Here is a 19,157-nt window from a genome sequence, read left to right as displayed (position 1 = left end):
ATAAATCAAGGAAGGGGAAGAGGCCATGGCAGAGGTCATGGCAGAGGTCGTGGGCGTGGGCGAGGCCAGGACAATGGTGCAATTCCCGAAGGCCAAGCCCAGCCCAACAACCCTGCTGTGTACCAATTATGAGGTCTTGGTCAAGATGGAACTGTTTGGGATAAGGCCCAGCCACCGCAGGGACGAAGGCGAGCCCAGGATATTGTGAGATAGGCCCCTGGAATCACACCAGATCATACTGCAGTCTTTCCAGCTTTTTATCACCCAGCCAATAGTGATTCAGATTGTCCAAGAGACAAATAGAGAGGGTCACCGGAAGACTACTAAGTACAATAGACTGGTACCAAAATCCAGAATTGTGACACTCAAAGGCATTTTTGAGACGAAGTCGGCAAACAGTCTTATTTTGTCAATTTGGGTGTGCCGAATTCAAATCTGCAATATGCCGAGCTCTATCTGACCTCTGTTGACCTCTAGAGGTCATTGAACTTTGGGCCTGTAAACGTCTCAGCTGAACCCAGTTTCTCAGCTTTCTAAGGAATGAAATGTACTAAAATGATTAATGAAGTTAGCAAATGGCCTTGTTTGTTAAATGTTTGGGTGCTGAATTCATTTTTCATTTGTAAAACGACATATGACCTCTGATAACCTCAAGGTCATTAAACTTGGCCTATAGGCCTATGCATTTAACGGCATTTTTAAACTGACTTTACTCCCCCAAAAAGAATATGAACAGACAAAAAACAAACAGAAAGGAACAAATACAACATTAAATGCCAGTCCATGTACATGTGACTTACTTTTCACAATGAGAATGCCTAGGCGATCACCTTACATAACATTGCATTACATTTAGCGGTTATTGTTTATACAAAGCTACTGAAAAAAGGACAGATTCAGCAGCATACAAAATGTGGGGGCATACAGGGTATACAGGTTAATCAGGGTATATATGAGAGTTTTTTTCTTTGTTGTTTTTTGTTTTGTTTTAAACGGGGTAAAGCCTTTACAAAAAACAAAGAAAAAAACTCTCATATATACTAACCCTGATTAACCTGTATACCCTGTATGCCCCCACATTTTGTATGCTGCTGAATCTGTCCTTTTTTCAGTAGCTTTGTATAAACAATAACCGCTAAATGTAATGCAATGTTATGTAAGGTGATCGCCTAGGCATTCTCATTGTGAAAAGTAAGTCACATGTACATGGACTGGCATTTAATGTTGTATTTGTTCCTTTCTGTTTGTTTTTTGTCTGTTCATATTCTTTTTGGGGGAGTAAAGTCAGTTTAAAAATGCCGTTAAATGCATAGGCCTATAGGCCAAGTTTAATGACCTTGAGGTTATCAGAGGTCATATGTCGTTTTACAAATGAAAAATGAATTCAGCACCCAAACATTTAACAAACAAGGCCATTTGCTAACTTCATTAATCATTTTAGTACATTTCATTCCTTAGAAAGCTGAGAAACTGGGTTCAGCTGAGACGTTTACAGGCCCAAAGTTCAATGACCTCTAGAGGTCAACAGAGGTCAGATAGAGCTCGGCATATTGCAGATTTGAATTCGGCACACCCAAATTGACAAAATAAGACTGTTTGCCGACTTCGTCTCAAAAATGCCTTTAACTCCTTAAATAAGCACTTTTTTGAATTTTGGTACCAGTCTACAATGCTGTTCATCCTCTGAGTCAGAAAGTAATTTCAGATTTTTGAAAAAAATAGGTTTGGTTGAATCAAATTGGTGTCCTAGATATACATAGAATAGTACAGAATAGTATTTGTGGATCTCTAACAAGATGTTTAATAAAGAATATTGATCTCTTAAGCTTTTGTTGTCTACACACAAAAAATGTAATGATCTTCGGCTAAAAATAACTTGGGGTCGTAACTGACCCCACCCGGTATGAATAGGTTGCAAAATATGCCGGCATGATTAGGGTTAAATAAAACAGGGTGCCCACTCACACCTGATTGTCATCCCATTGATTGAAAACACCTGACTCTAATCTCACCTTCAAATTAACTGCTAATCCTAGAGGTTCACATACTTTTGCCACTCACAGATATGTAATATTGGATCATTTTCCTCAATAAATAAATGACCAAGTATAATATTTTTGTCTCATTTGTTTAACTGAGTTCTCTTTATCTACTTTTAGGACTTGTGTGAAAATCTGTTGCTGTTTTAGGTTATATTTATGCAGAAATATAGAAAATTCTAAAGGGCTCACAAACTTTCAAGCACCACTGTAGATATGGATTTAATTTACAAATCCATTTGACTGAAGAATTTAAAAAGTATGTTTTATATAAGCTTGACACCAAACAAGTGCCCTTAGATTTCCATTATGAAATAATTTTACAAAAACAGGCCACCATCGGGAAATGTTGAAATTTGTGTCTGTAGTCATTACACATGCACTACACGTGATAGAAAAACCACTAGAGTAATCTCATCCTCTCTAGCCGCTTTATCCTGTTAATCCTTTAACTCAAATAGTAAAAATTTGCTTGGTGAAATGACAAGCCAATTTTTTTCAGTTGTTTCCACAATGCACAGCTGATTACATTTCTCACAATAGATACGATGAATGACGTCTGCAGTGATGCATCAAGACTGACAAGTGACAGAAATCCTTTCCAGTCTAATTTTAGAGGTTATCAGTTCAACTTCGTCTTGAAAAGGCTGAATGCTACACTCCTCTGCTGTAATTGTTATTTTACACATTACATCATTTTATTCTTGATGGTGTCTGACTTTTTTTTTTTAATCCTGTAAGAAAAGGATTTTATTATGACAGATGGACAAAAATGAACATTCTACCAGTTTTCCAACCAAAGGCTTTATTAAATAATTTTCATCACTCAATGACAGACATGCAGTTTTAAGCAGATGGCTGTTCACTTGGCCACCTCCTCCAGCTTGGGCTCTGTTGAGTTAAAAATAAATATATAAAGATTTAGTGGAATGACATGAAAGCACGCAGACTCAAAATATAATAATTCTTCATGTTGACATTAAAAACACCACAGCATGAAATTATAGAAGGAAAAATGAAGTTAAAATCTACAATCCTGATTTATAGAGTCAGTTCGAATTCCTTCTGGTTAAGCACACACAAGTCCAGCGTTTAGATTCATTAAAGAAGGATAAAAACATCTTAAAATGGCCTCAGAGATACTTTTACAAATAATGATGTCACTAACCTCATTTGGCTGACTTGAGGGAAACGTACAGAAGATTATTTATTCACTCAATTTCTTTAAAGATTTTACTGTACATTTAAATACATTAGGGTGTTTATAAAAAGCTGTTAATGAATACAGGAGAATATTTAGATTTGACTGTTTAAAAAAAAAAATCAGCCTTGGACTAATAACCAAATTAAAGTTAATATTTTCATAAAATACAATTCACTCGGGGGCGGCACGGTGGTGTAGTGGTTAGCGCTGTCGCCTCACAGCAAGATGGTCCTGGGTTCGAGCCCCGTGGCCGGCGAGGGCCTTTCTGTGCGGAGTTTGCATGTTCTCCCCGTGTCCGCGTGGGTTTCCTCCGGGTGCTCCAGTTTCCCCCACAGTCCAAAGACATGCAGGTTAGGTTAACTGGTGACTCTAAATTGAGCATAGGTGTGAATGTGAGTGTGAATGGTTGTCTGTGTCTATGTGTCAGCCCTGTGATGACCTGGCGACTTGTCCAGGGTGTACCCCGCCTTTCGCCCGTAGTCAGCTGGGATAGGCTCCAGCTTGCCTGCGACCCTGTAGAAGGATAAAGTGGCTAGAGATAATGAGATGAGATGAGACAATTCACTCGCTGATGGAAGCTACAAAGTGTGTTTTGGTCATATTTGCAGCTCAAATACTCTACAGTACGAGACAAAAAGAGGACTTATAATGGATGGCAGCTTCAGCCACACAGTTTGATTTGTCTGGCTTATAAACTAAAATAATCCTCAGTAGGGAGAGATGGAGAATAATGCATCACAGTGCTGTCTCTATCCACCTCACAAGGCTAACTATTGAGCATGGGGCAGAGTCGTTAATCTCAGTTGCAGTAACGGCAGTGAGGACGCTAAATATTCTGTGGCACTCTGTTGGGTATATAGTGCACTAGATACAGTACCAGTGAAAAGTTTGTACACCCCTACTCGTTCACAGGTTTTTCTGTATTTTGACTGTTCTACAATACTGAAGACATCAAAACTATGAAATAACATCTGGAACATGTATGGAATTATGTGGTCAACCAAAGCGTTAAACAAAATGTTTGATATTTTAGATTCTTCAAAAGTAGCCAGCGTTCACCTTGAGGACACTTTGCACACTACTGGCATTTTCTTATCCAGCTTCATGAGGTAGTCGCCTGGAATGCTTTTCAATTAACATGTGTGCATGGTCAAAAGGTAAATCAGTGCAATTTCTTGCCTTCTTAGGAACAAAAACAACTTTATTCATTCCTCTCTGCATTTCACCCATCTGAAGCAGTGAACACACATACCCAGAGCAGTGGGCAGCTATGCTACAGCGCCCAGGGAGCAGTTAGGGGTTCGGTGCCCTGCTCAAGGGCACTTCAGTCCAAGGCTGCCCCATGTTAAGCCTAGGTCACAACCAGACGTACGATTTTTTGGCCGTGCGATTTTTGCCGTTTCCCAAATCGCTGCGGTTTTTTTGTTCGTGGAGAAAGACGCACATTGGCCGTAAGTTTGTCTTACAACCTGAAAAAAAATGTAAGTGCCCGTAGAGTTTGTTTGACATGACAAAGAACCTCTGCGGCCGGTGTGCGGCCAGTCTACGACTCGAAAATCAGCACGTCACACGCACGCCCTCTGTGCATTTCTTGCGTTTTTTGCACGTAGACCGGCCGTAGGAGCACGTATGGCTGGTTGTGACCAAGGCTTTAACCTAACAGCATGTCTTTGGACTGTAGGGGAAACCAGAGCACCCAGAGGAAACCCACGCAGACACGGGGAGAACATGCAAAATCCACACAGAAAGGCCCCCGTCAGCCGCTGGGCTCGAACCCAGGACCTTCTTGCTGTGAGGCGACAGTGCTAACCACTTCACCATCGTGCCACCCTGTTTGATTTGAGATCAAACAGTAAAAAAAAAAAAAAAAAAACACCGTAAATGGCCCTGTTCCACAACTGTAGTAATCCATATTATGTCAAGAACCACTCAACTCAGCAAAGAGAAACAACATCCACCATTACTTCAAGGCATGAAGTAACTTAATTAAAAAAAAGAAAAAAAAAACCACATTGAATTAGAAGGTGTGTCCAGACTTTTAACTGGTACTGTATATTCTACAAGACAGTGAACACATGTATCTCATCTCATTATCTGTAGCCGCTTTATCCTGTTCTACAGGGTCTCAGGCAAGCTGGAGCCTATCTACGGGCTGACTATGGGCGAAAGGCGGGGTACACCCTGGACAAGTCGCCAGGTCATCACAGGGCTGACACACAGACAACTATTCACACTCACATTCACACCTACGGTCAATTTAGAATCACCAGTTAACCTAACCTGCATGTCTTTGGACTGTGGGGGAAACCGGAGCACCCGGAGGAAACCCACGCGGAGAATATGCAAACTCTGCACAGAAAGACCCTCGCCGGCCACGGGGCTCGAACCCGGACCTTCTTGCTGTGAGGCGACAGTGCTAACCACTACACCACCGTGCTGCCCATATATACACATACTGTATATATACACACACACATACATAAACATTAAGCCATTTGCTAATTGCTCATATTTAAAGATCATGGACTGTATACACTTCAAACTGTGCGTGTTTCATTAAAGCTCTTCACCCGCACATCCACTCGACTCAACACTCTTGCAAGATGACATTTAGCACAAGTACTCAGTGGAAATAATGTCAGTGTGGGATTAGGGATTTGTTTCTATCATATTGTACTATCTGGTGGAAATATGTTACAACTAACAGTTTTCCACCAGACACTGCTGAACAGCACAGTCATCACTCCCGTCACTGACAAGTGAGCCATGTTGTACTTAAAAGACACAGGTGAGCCTAAAATAGTGCAGATCATCAAATAATCATACACATGGATGCGCTGTTTAACATCTCTGCTTGGAATTAACTCTCAACAAAAATCTTCAGCTGGAGGCTAGTGGGGTTTCTGGCAACGTTTCTCACTCTTTTCAAACATCCTTTTTGTGGAGGATTTAAACATGACATTACATAGCATTTAGCAGACGCTCTTATCCAGAGCGATGTACGAGGAGTGCAAAAGTCAGGTACGTGAAGTGCTGAACTTATGGACAAGGAAGTTCTAGTGCCAACTGAACAAGTGACAGCAATACAGAGTGTAATATTCTGTTAAAAGTACCAGTACTCAAACGGCCAAGGAAACAAACCACCCATATAAAGTACAACTAAACAGAGAACTCTAACCCCAGGCAAAACAGTACTGTACACAGCCTGGGTTGGTCAAGACCAAAAAGCAGTTAAACAGTGGAGCAAATTGAAAACACTTCAATATTTCTGATTCATTATTTATTTACCCATAGTAATGTTAAGATGCTGCTATTTAGCTTGATCTTACATTCCTTCCCCATGATCCAAGTCAAACCTGCCATCTTCCAGAGATCAGTATACATAGTTTCATTTTGCTAACGTCCTCTATATGAATCTAATACAAGGCCATTATTAAAAAAAAAATGTTCCGTTTCTGGTCCACCAGCCGGGTGAGTGCCATTTGTGCGGTTGAAATTATTTTTTTAACGCCGGTTTTTCGACATTTTTTTTCGGGTTCGTAAATCTAAAATCGAACTTGACATTTATGCATTCCCAGGGCTTTCCAAACACAAAAACTCCTGTGCACGCAGTTCCCAGGATTAAATGTATTTTCCACAGACCATTTATTTATTCACTTTACTCAAATACAAAGTAAAATGGCAGTAAATCTTTCTTTTCTTGCGTATTGCATCATGAGGCGTTCCTGGCTTGTAAATCTCTTATTTTCGGTGCATGACACATTCACGCAGCTGAGCATGCTATGAATTAACAACGACAACGGTCTGCAGTGGGGCTACACAATTACACACTCAGCGAACATTTCTCCATTTGTGTATGAAAATACACTCCAACCACTCAGCTTGGTTTCATTTACAACCAACGGTGTCTTGATGCCAGCACGTAATTGAACGAGAGAAGACTGGTTTACCGGAGACAAAATAAGCGTCATCTCTGCTTCTGTTCCCTCCGACACACTACTGCCTCCGCCGAGTGTGCGCGCACACACCGCATGTCGGGGCCACAGATGAGTTACTCTCCCTTACTCTGCGCATGCGCCGTGCGGCACAAAAAAACAGCAGCCACCATGAAGGAAGGAGATCCAGAGTTTTCAAATATTTGCTTAAGTGTGAAATCGCAAAATGGTATTCTAGCGAACAACAAAATAGTAAAGATTCAGAAAAACAAATCATTCAGTGATCATTTTAATAGTGTAATTTCATCCGAACTAGGCCTAACGCTCGATTTAGAACTACAAAAAGTCCGTGTGTCGGACATTTTAAGTACCTTTGTAAAAGTTTTGCAAATGTTGCAGTCAGCATTTAAAATGCTAACTTAGTTTTTTGACAGTTGATTAAACTGTCATTTTATTAAATGGTGTCTGCTTTTGTAATAAAAAAAGTACAGAAAGAAAACGCAAACAGCATTGCGATTATATATGGATCCATATATATATATATATATATATATATATATATATATATATATATATATATATATAAAAAATCCCTCCCTCCCGACTGAAAATTTTTTTGCTCACCCGGTGGACAGGAAACGGATTTTTTTTTAAGGATGGCCCGAGATGAACAGTCTATGTTGTGCACATAAATAGTGTAGAAAACAAGAGTGCTCTGAGAGCACAATATCCCCCGCTGGCAACTCGGCCATAACCCTGGTAAAATGTGACTGAATTGAATGAAATTGCAACATGCGTGTTACCGACATATAACAAAGAATCCTGCAAAGTTTTGTGAAATTCCTCTAAAAATTGTGAGAGTTGATTTCAGAAGGTGAGTATCTTTCCCGGGACGGACATCGCCACGACATAATCCCCCTTTGGGCCTTTCAGCCAGCGGGGGATAAAAATTTTGAGGGAAGTTGATTTCAGAAAGCAAGCACACCTTGACGAAATTGCCAAAGTACAAGTTTGTTAATAATCGAGGGCATAACTCTGGTAAAATTTGCCCAAATTAAACGAAATTTCAATCTGCATATAACTGTCATATAACAAAGCCTTTTGCCAAGTTTGGTGAAATTCCTCCACAAATTGAGAGAGGAGGTGATTTCAGAAGAGCGTACACCCTCATGAAATTGTCAAAGTTATTTAATCAAGGCTCAAAACTCTGGTAAAATTTTCAAAAACAAAATTAAATCGCAAATAGCGCATTAGTGTCATTAACAAGGCCTTCTGCCAAGCTTCAAGAAATTTGTCCAAAAATTGTAAGAGGAGTTGATGTCAGAAGGCGAGCACACCGTTATGAAATTGTCAAATTACAAGGTTGTTAAATCAAGGGCTGTACCTCTGGTAAAATGCAACTGAATTGAACAAAATAACATGCGCACTACCGACATAGAACAATGCCTTTTGCGAAGTTTGGTGAAATTGCTCCACAAATTGAGAGAGGAGTTGATTTCAGAAGGTGAGCACCCTTTCCTGGGATGGATGGACGGCCGGACATCGCCACGACATAATCCCCCTTCGGGCCTTTCAGCCAGCGGGGGATTAAAACTCCACAAAATACACATACAACTGTGCCTGTTTTTTTTTTTTTTTTTAATTTCCTAATAAGGCTTGCACTCAAGTTTCTCTGTATCTTTACAGATTTGTACTCCGTATTGGCATACTTGGTTGCGTTTGTGTATGCAGTCTACCATTAAATAAATTTGCTTTATTTTCACTACATGTTCAAGTATTCTTTTACAACCCCGATTCCAAAAAAGTTGGGACAAAGTACAAATTGTAAATAAAAACGGACTGCAATAATTTACAAATCTCAAAAACTGATATTGTATTCACAATAGAACATAGACAACATATCAAATGTCGAAAGTGAGACATTTTGAAATTTCATGCCAAATATTGGCTCATTTGAAATTTCATGACAGAAACGCATCTCAAAAAAGTTGGGACAGGGGCAATAAGAGGCTGGAAAAGTTAAAGGTACAAAAAAGGAACAGCTGGAGGACCAAATTGCAACTCATTAGATCAATTGGCAATAGGTCATTAACATGACTGGGTATAAAAAGAGCATCTTGGAGTGGCAGCGGCTCTCAGAAGTAAAGATGGGAAGAGGATCACCAATCCCCCTAATTCTGCGCCGACAAATAGTGGAGCAATATCAGAAAGGAGTTCGACAGTGTAAAATTGCAAAGAGTTTGAACATATCATCATCTACAGCGCATAATATCATCAAAAGATTCAGAGAATCTGGAAGAATCTCTGTGCGTAAGGGTCAAGGCCGAAAAACCTTACTGGGTGCCCGTGATCTTCAGGCCCTTAGACGGCACTGCATCACATACAGGCATGCTTCTGTATTGGAAATCACAAAATGGGCTCAGGAATATTTCCAGAGAACATCATCTGTGAACACAATTCACCGTGCCATCCGCCGTTGCCAGCTAAAACTCTATAGTTCAAAGAAGAAGCCGTATCTAAACATGATCCAGAAACGCAGACGTCTTCTATTTTATTTATTTTTATTTATTTATTTTGAGGATAACCCCTTGAGATGTGACATCTCATTTTCAAGGGGGTCCAAATGACAATACAAAAAAGAAAAACAAGGCTCTGGGCCAAGGCTCATTTAAAATGGACTGTGGCAAAGTGGAAAACTGTTCTGTGGTCAGACGAATCAAAATTTGAAGTTCTTTATGGAAATCAGGGACACCGTGTCATTCGGACTAAAGAGGAGAAGGACGACCCAAGTTGTCATCAGCGCTCAGTTCAGAAGCCTGCATCTCTGATGGTATGGGGTTGCATTAGTGCGTGTGGCATGGGCAGCTTACACATTTGGAAAGACACCATCAATGCTGAAAGGTATATCCAGGTTCTAGAGCAACATATGCTCCCATCCAGACGACGTCTCTTTCAGGGAAGACCTTGCATTTTCCAACATGACAATGCCAAACCACATACTGCATCAATTACAGCATCATGGCTGCGTAGAAGAAGGGTCCGGGTACTGAACTGGCCAGCCTGCAGTCCAGATCTTTCACCCATAGAAAACATTTGGCGCATCATAAAACGGAAGATACGACAAAAAAGACCTAAGACAGTTGAGCAACTAGAATCCTACATTAGACAAGAATGGGTTAACATTCCTATCCCTAAACTTGAGCAACTTGTCTCCTCAGTCCCCAGACGTTTACAGACTGTTGTAAAGAGAAAAGGGGATGTCTCACAGTGGTAAACATGGCCTTGTCCCAACTTTATGGAGATGTGTTGTCATGAAATTTAAAATCACCTAATTTCTCTTTAAATGATACATTTTCTCAGTTTAAATATTTGATGTGTCATCTATGTTCTATTCTGAATAAAATATGGAATTTTGAAACTTCCGCATCATTGCATTCCGTTTTTATTTATAATTTGTACTTTGTCCCAACTTTTTTGGAATTGGGGTTGTACTTGTGTGCTGCCATTAAAATGAACTCGCTGGGTCTCCTGCTTCCTTTCATTCTGAAAGAAACCAGGCAACACTGTGCAAGTTTTAACATCAAATCAGACTTTTTTTTTTTTATATTTCATTACTTGTGCCCATCAAATGACCTCTCGAGAAACTCCGCCTACATTCACATGACAGGAAAATGGCTCATGTACTCATCCAGGATACAGACAGCCCTGGGTTTGGATGATGTTCAGTGGATAAGTGCTATAAGAGTACTACTGTAGGTCCCATACTGACCTGGAAATTTGAAGTCAGGGAATTTAGTCAGGTCACCTCCTCCATATAACCTTTGCAGTTTGTTTATCTCTTCTGTCATGTTCTTCTGGTAGTTGGGGCCAGCATCAACCACTCCGCCTGAAGTCCTATACAAGAAAGGACTTGACCTTTATCTCAAGGACATGACAAAAGATCCATGGCTCTCATCCATTTGGTCACCGATACTCACTTGCTCTTGACGCTGTACTCGCGGATTTTGTCCAGAAAGAGTTTCTGTACAGGGTCCAGCTCTTTAGCCTTGTTGAAAAGGACAGCAGAGAGGCCGATGTTCCTGCGCAGAGTCACACTCACAGATGAGTGGAAGATTGAGGAGAGCTGAAAGAGCCGATGGAGAGTCATGCTGTGTCTGAACAAGAAAACCAAACACTTTAGTTAGTGTGTAAATACCTGAAGACACGTTTATTCTCAAGCAGCCTGACATAAATTAGTTAACTATAACTGCATTTGATCTGCTTGCCTTAAAGCTCCAAAAAAGTTTAATTCCAGCTCATAAAATCATACAATCCCAAAAAAGTTGGGAGGCTGTGTAAACTGTAAATAAAAACAGGATGTGATAATTTGTAAAACCATGAAAACTATATTTCACTGAGAATATTACAAAGACAACAAATGTCAAAACTGAGAAATTTTTAATTTGATGTCAGCAACATGTTTCAAAAAAGTTGGGACAGGGCCATGTATACCACTGTGTTGCATCACCTCTACTTTTAACAACACTCTGTAAACGTTTGGGAACTGAGGAGACCAACTGCTGTAGTTTTGAAAGAGAAATGTTGTCCCATTCTTGCCTGATAAACAATTTCAGTTGCTCAACAGTTCGAGGTCTCCTTTGTTGCATTTTGCACTTCATAATGTGTCAAATGTTTTAAATGAGAGACAGGTCTGGACTGCAGGCAGGCCAGTTTAGCACCCAGACTCTTACTATGGAGACATGTAGTTTTAATACATGCAGAAAGCGGTTTGGCATTGTCTTGCTGAAAGAAGGAAGGCCTTCCCTGAAAAAGGCTTTGTCTGGATGGCAGCATATTGCTCTGAAACGTGTAAATATCATTCACCATTAATGATGCCTTCCCAGATGTGCAAGCTACCATGTCATGTGCACCCATATACCATCACAGATGCTGGCTTTTGAACCGTGTACTGATAACAAGCCGGATGGTCCCTCTACTCTTTAGCCTGGAGGACGTGGTGTCCATGATTTGTAAAAATAATTTCTACTTTTGTTTCATCAGACCACGGGGCAATTTTCCACTTTGCCTCAGTCCATCATAAAAGAGCTCAGGTCCAGAGAAGGTGGCGGTGTTTCTGGATACTGTTTATATCTGGTTTTAACTTTGTGGATGCAGTAATGAACTGTTTTCACAGACGATGGTTTTCTGAAGTATTCCTGAGCCCATAGAGATCTTGCAGTCACGTGACCAGAAAGTACACAACCGCCATCTTGTCGGTCAAAAACACTGCTGAATACTGCTGCACTCATGTACAGAATGGATCAATTTCAACCGACGGACTACACGGCTCATTTTTCTAATGAACAGATAACTAGATATATGTCTAAAATAAACGATCTACAGATTTGTGACCCTTATGGCTTACCGGACGGAGTTTTCACGACCGGATTTTGAACTGCCAGCGGAATACCCGGACGTGTATAATTACCTCATTAACTTTCCCCTCGCTGTTCAGTGGTAAAGCACTGCGTGTTTATAAATCTCTGGACAGTTATCTTTACAGAAATTCAGGATTTGTCAGCAACTCAGATGTGGTATCTTGTAAACAAGAATCCTCACTGGATGGGTAAGTCACTTAAGTATTGAGTATAGCACTGACCAGCCGATTATAGAATAGAATAAGGTAATTCCAGCTGTAATTCCAAATCGTCCGTCTTGTTTACATGGATCTGGCGTTGGAGAGATAGAGGCTTAGCAGTGGAGGTTTGAGTGGCTGTTTTCTGAGCTTAGTCAACAGGCCGGCTCTGCAGCCTTGCTTTTGCTTCCGCTCCTGGCGCCGCCTCCTTCGCTTTGCTTCCGATAACAATCTACGGAGACCCCGCTGGTCTCGCTATCTTGTCCGGAATGTTGTGCAGGCGATGGAAATCGCTACAAACCGTCATTTTCTGCTGGAAACCAATGTCCAGTAAGTCCAAACGGTTGTAGTGGATATTGAAGTCCGGTACAGACGAACAACACGCAAAAACACACACAAAAACCATAAAAACTGTGCACAGGTAGGGAGAGCTTGTAGCCGCAGCCGTTGTAGTAGAATTGTATATAGTAGGGTTTTCCAGAAGAAAAGGTAGAAGTAAAAGCAGAAGTAGAACCAGAAGTAGAAGGCGGAATATGGCGTTTGACCGACAAGATGGCGTCTGTCACAATCTGGATCGGCTGTGACGTCACATGCAAGTGCTCCATACAGTGATTTCCACTACAGACACGTGTCTGCTTTTAATGCAATGTCTCCTGAGGGCCTGAAGATCACAGGCATCCAATGTCAGTTTTCAGCCTTGTCTCTTGCATACAGAGATTTCTCCAGATTCTCTGAATCTTTTAATGAGATTATGTATCAGAGATGATGTGATCCCCAAATTCTTTGGAATTTTACATTGAGGAAAGTTATTCTTAAAATTTTTGCACTGTTTGCCCACACAGTCTTTAACAGAGCGGTGAACCTCTCCCCATCTTTACTTCTAAGAGACCCCGCCTCTCCGGGATGCTCTTTTTACACCCAATCATGTTAATCCTGGCGCACACAGGCGACTTTCCGTCACTTGGTCGTACAACTTTTTGATGCAAGCGAAAAATCGCTTTGTGTGCAGATATTTGTGACAGTGATTTTTTGTTGCTTGCAACAGATTGCAGGTATGCTTGATATTCTGCGATTAAAAAATATATATATCAGCGCTCGAAACTAACGGTGTCCCGACGTCCCGGGGACCATAAAAAATGTCATCGGGACACAAAATTATCATATCTGGGACAATCCCGGGACAATGGGAAAAAAAATAGATCTAGAAAAAAAGTTCACATTAATATTATTTACAAAGCCGTAACACATACGTAGACATTCACCTAATTTGTCAATTTTAATTTTAAAACGTTAACAGCGAAAAATACATAGTAGCTACACTTTCGATGCACCTGCATCCGTAGGCTACAGAGCAGCGCATTCTGTTCTAGAATCTTCGGCCGGTGTCCGCATTATATGGACTTGGAATGGAATTGCTACCGCACACGCTGCGCCGACTCTTGCCAGAACAAAAATGCTGAAGTGGTTGAAGCGGACCGACCGCGGGGAAGAAACTGAAAGCCCAGACATAACGTCTCTGGGACCTTCAGGATCCGAAGTGTCATCGCCTGGTCTGCAGGCAACGCTAGCAACTGAATGAACTTAATGAACACTGTTAGACACGTTATAAAATACAACAGGAATGATGTGGATGATATTAACGGAAGATACCGTTCAACAGAATAAGTGAGTTTTCTTGGTGTCTTTCTAGTTCAGAAAGTTTAGTCAGTCAGCAGCACAGCTAGGCTCGGACCTGCCACTATGCTGATGTTGCTAACATTTGCACCCACGTTTCGGCAGCGAAAGTTCATAAAATGGATAACGGAAAGTTCATAAAATGGATAACGGAAAGTTCATAAAATGGATAACGGTAATGGATAACGGAAAGTTCATAAAATGGATAACGGTAATGGATAACGGAAAGTTCATAAAAATGGATAACGGTAATGGTGAAAATAATAAGTTGGCCTTATAAATGCCAACAGATATTCAAGGTATAAGTAGATGAAATGAACATAAAAGGGGTCTTATTTTCAACTAAAGTGTACTGCAGATGTAGGGAGTTGAAACATTTTCTGAATGAGCTAGTTGGCCCCTTTAAATAAACATTCATACAGTGAGATCGCCAAAGTTTAATAAACTGAAAATGCAATAACTGTAATTTTGAAGTAGATGATGTATAGGACATGTGTCGCTTGTGTCTTGTGACTTATTGTAAAAATGATATAAAGGGTTCAAAATTGCATAGTTACAAATATAATAGTAACTTCATACGATAATATTAACCACTGGTTATTTCAGAGAGGAAAAAAATGGGGACACTATTGCTTCCATTCGGGACAATACAACACAGAATTCGGGACCACTGGGGGACACAAAGAAAAAAAGTTAATTTCGAGCCCTGATATATATAAATCGCCAGTCGCTGACTTGTTGCAGAGATATCGCTGTGTGCGTGCGTGTCTTTGTGATAAAGCGATCACTTCCAAAAGGTGAAGCCAATCCCTGCCTGCGAAGTAGTCACGTGATTTCAATGCAAGTTGCATCGCTATGACCAAATCACCCTCTGGTCGCAGATAACACGCACACGCAGCTACCCGAGAGAGGAATTTGCGTCCAAAAATCGCAATACGCTTGCGACAAGAAGTCGCCTGTGCGTGCCGGGCTTTACTGACCTGTTGCCAATTAACCTAATTAGGTTTTTTGAGCATTACACAACTTTTTCAGTCTTTTGTTGCCCCGGCCCAACTTTTCTGAAATATGTTACGGACATGAAATTCAAAATGAGCATTTTTTTTTCAAAAATCTCAGCATCAACATTTGACATGCTGTCTTTGTACTACTTTCAATGAAATATAGGGTTTCCATGAGTTGCATTCTGTTTTTATTTATTTTACACAGCACCCCAACTTTTTTGGAATTGGGGTTGGATTTTAACACTCCCATGGATTAATGCTTCCTTCACATGCTACCCTGATTATCCAAGTTTCCTACTTTACAACTTGTGTAACAAACATTTTAAATACAATAACTACTAAAAGCATTAAACACTAACTGGCCTTTTCTCCTTTGGTATTTAAAAAAAAAAAAAATCACTCAGTATAACAACAAACATAAGGCAATCAGCTCTTAAAGCAGTATGTATGTGTATATAGGTGTATATGACATATATACATCATACCTGTCAACCCTCCCGTTTTTCCCGGGAAATCCCTTATTTTGACTTATTTCCCGCTATCTTCCCATTTTTTTTTTATTTTCCCGAAAATATCCCGTATTTTCACATTATATAAAAGTCCCGTATTTTCACAAAATAAAAAAGTCGGTAGGTCCAGAATTCATGACGCGCCTCTGACAGGAGTTTACAGCAGGAAGTCGCGCCATGAATTCACGTCCCCGCCCTCTCAGGCATCAGTAATTACAGAACTACGTCCGGAGGCGAGGCTGAACAAGTAATTAGGTCCAGTGTTGCCAGATTGGGCGGTTTCAAGTGCGTTTTGAACATATTTTGGGCTGGAAAACGTCAGCAGTATCTGGCAACACTGATTAGGTATGAGGTGAAGATGGCGATGCTAATAGCTAAGAAAAACATTAGCCTCTCTTTCTATGATGATTTCAACAAGTGCGTGGCTGGAATGTTCCCAGACTCTTCCATCGCAAAGAAATTTTCCATGGGGAAAACGAAAGCCTCCCAAATAATCAAAGGTAAGCTACACATGTTTACATTAAGTATGTCCTGGCTAAGACCTCATAAATAGCCTAGTGTAAACTAATTGGTGTATTAACTGTTATCCACTCATTGTCTATTTTATTTTCTATCTGAAACTTGCCCATTTTAAATCACTCTTGGTTTAATATCTTATATTACTCTTTATCTATCTATCTATCTATCTATCTATCTATCTATCTATCTATCTATCTATCTATCTATCGTTCCGAGGCCATGACTATGGTAAAACCATAAATTGCAATGGAATTGAATTTATTGACTGGTTATATAATGACCTTTCTTATTTTAACATAAGATACGGATTTTAGCCCTTAATTTGGGAAATAACTGGTACCACTGAAAGCAAATAAAAATAAATGTATAGTTTATTCACAAATGCACTCTATAAACCATAAGCATATTGAGTTTGGGTCTTGGCTATCACCAACATGCACCAGAGTACAGGAAATCACAAATACTAGACAGAAAATTGCCCCCCATTCAACTACACACCCACTTTTGGTGAAGGGTATGACTTTCCGAAATCTTCCCTTATTTTGAGTTAAAAATCTGGGAAATATCCCTTTTTTTCAAACCTCAAAGTTGACAGGTATGATATACATCCACACACTACTAATACTAATTCATTCTCTCTCTCTCTCACTCACTCACACACACACACACACACACACACTGTCCTTTCCTGCGCCAGAATGAAGAGTAAAGGTTACTAACAAAACACAAACTCGGGTATCTAAACTCTTCTCAATTAACATAACGACTTTGTACATCGTAAACCCAGATTCACCTTAAACCCAGTCGCACATGAACGCAGCATTAACGCGCTGCTGAAATGACTTTAACTGTCACTCACTGTAATAGTAGCTTATTAGCTAACTAGCATTAGCATATATCTTGCCATAACCCATTTGAACGTCACGACAAATCTAAAAATAAAGATGTGCATACATATTTGCTAGAAACTTACAAACAAATACCAAGAATAAACGTAAGTACAAACTGACTACAGTTTAAATCAAAGAAAATATTTAAAGATAAAGAACATCACAGTCACCTTGCAAATAACTTCCGTTCGCAAGTAATGGCTGCCTCACTGTCGCAGAGTATTCTTCTTCTTCCGGTTTTATGGCGGTTGGCAACTAGCTTCAATGGTGCAATACCGCCACCAGCTGGACTGGGGTGTGATACTTGAGTTAAAAAAAAAAACCTAAATTCTTTTAATTAAACCTGTGTTCCTTAAGAAACTAAATACATATTTGAAGCAGATTTCACCTGTACTTCTTTGCAGAATGTCCTCCAAGTTTAACACTAATTGTTTCCCTTGCAACTGTAAAATTAATCATCTTTCTTCCTGGTATTTAGGACATTGCAAAATAACATGCTCTATAGACTCCGGGCTGCCACAGAAATCACATTTTCCATCTGCATGCTTTTTTATCATCACCAAAGAACTATTTAATCTTGTGTGTCCAAATCTCATTCTCGAAAAAGCATCCTCCTCTTCCTTACTTCTGTTGGTGTTTCTGCTCTTTCCCACTTTGTTCTGGATATTATAAAACTGTCTCCCAGTCTGGCCATTTTCCCTTAACTATGTTTTTAATCATACTTTTAATTTCTGCCTTGCTGTAAGAGACTTCCATATCTATGCTGGGATTTCCAGCTGCTTGTTTAGCGCACTTATCTGCCATCTCATTCCCTACAACTCCTATATGAGCTGGTACCCATACAAGAGTTATCTTAACTCCTGTCTTTAACAGATTATTTGCAACTTGTAATATTTCATACACAATGTCCTGCCTTGATTTTGACTGGGACGTTCTAATGCTAATCAAAGCTGAGCTGGAGTCTGAAGCAATTACTGCCTTCCTTGGCCTGTTAACTTCCACCCATAGCAGGGCTGGCCACACAGCAACCAACTCCACTGTATAAACTGCTAGATCATCATTGATTCTTTTTCCTACTTTGACTTTTAACTTTGGGATAACAAAAGCAACCCCAATTCTTTGACCAGCCATTTTAGAGGCATCTGTATATAGAATTATATCCTCTCTATGGAGCACTTGCATGTGACGTCACAGCCGATCCAGATTGTGACAGACGCCATCTTGTAGGTCAAACGCCATATTCCGCCTTCTACTTCTGCTTTTACTTCTACTTTTTCTTCTGGAAAACCCTACTATATACAATTCTACTACAACGGCTGCGGCTACAAGCTCTCCCTACCTGTGCACAGTTTTTATGTTTTTTGTGTGTATTTTTGCGTGTTGTTCATCTGTACCGGACTTCAATATCCACTACAACCGTATGGACTTACTGGACATTGGTTTCCAGCAGAAAATGACTGTTTGTAGCGATTTCCATCGCATGCACAACATTCCGGACGAGATAGCGAGACCAGCGGGGTCTCTGTGGATTGTTATCGGAAGCAAAGCGAAGGAGGCAGCGTCGGGAGCGGAAGCAAAAGTGAGGCTGCAGAGCAGCCTGTTGACTAAGCTCAGAAAACAGCCACTCAAACCTCCACTGCTAAGCCTCTACCTCTCCAACGCCAGATCCATGTAAACAAGATGGACGATTTGGAATTATAGCTGGAATTACCTTATTCTATTCTATTCTATAATCGGCTGGTCAGTGCTATACTCAATACTTAAGTGACTTA

The 19,157-nt window shown here is 40.3% G+C and overlaps 1 protein-coding gene across 1 annotated transcript; it reads right to left on the bottom strand.

The window, feature by feature from the left end:
• Window positions 1–2,827: 2,827 nt before the first annotated feature.
• On the bottom strand, window positions 2,828–17,628 carry atp5pf (ATP synthase peripheral stalk subunit F6). The gene is made up of 4 exons (XM_060899472.1): window positions 17,556–17,628; window positions 11,156–11,332; window positions 10,948–11,072; window positions 2,828–2,930 (listed from the first exon to the last, which is right to left on the bottom strand). The coding sequence occupies exons 2-4, from the start codon at window positions 11,323–11,325 to the stop codon at window positions 2,902–2,904; spliced, it is 324 nt and encodes a 107-aa protein (XP_060755455.1). The 5' UTR covers window positions 11,326–11,332; window positions 17,556–17,628; the 3' UTR covers window positions 2,828–2,901.
• Between the last annotated feature and the right edge of the window lie 1,529 nt (window positions 17,629–19,157).

This window comes from Neoarius graeffei, chromosome 18 (genome assembly GCF_027579695.1).
Source record: "Neoarius graeffei isolate fNeoGra1 chromosome 18, fNeoGra1.pri, whole genome shotgun sequence".
NCBI classification, from domain to species: Eukaryota; Metazoa; Chordata; class Actinopteri; order Siluriformes; family Ariidae; genus Neoarius; species Neoarius graeffei.
Note: the sequence above shows the minus strand (reverse complement) of the source record. Positions and strands in the feature narration are given on the sequence as shown.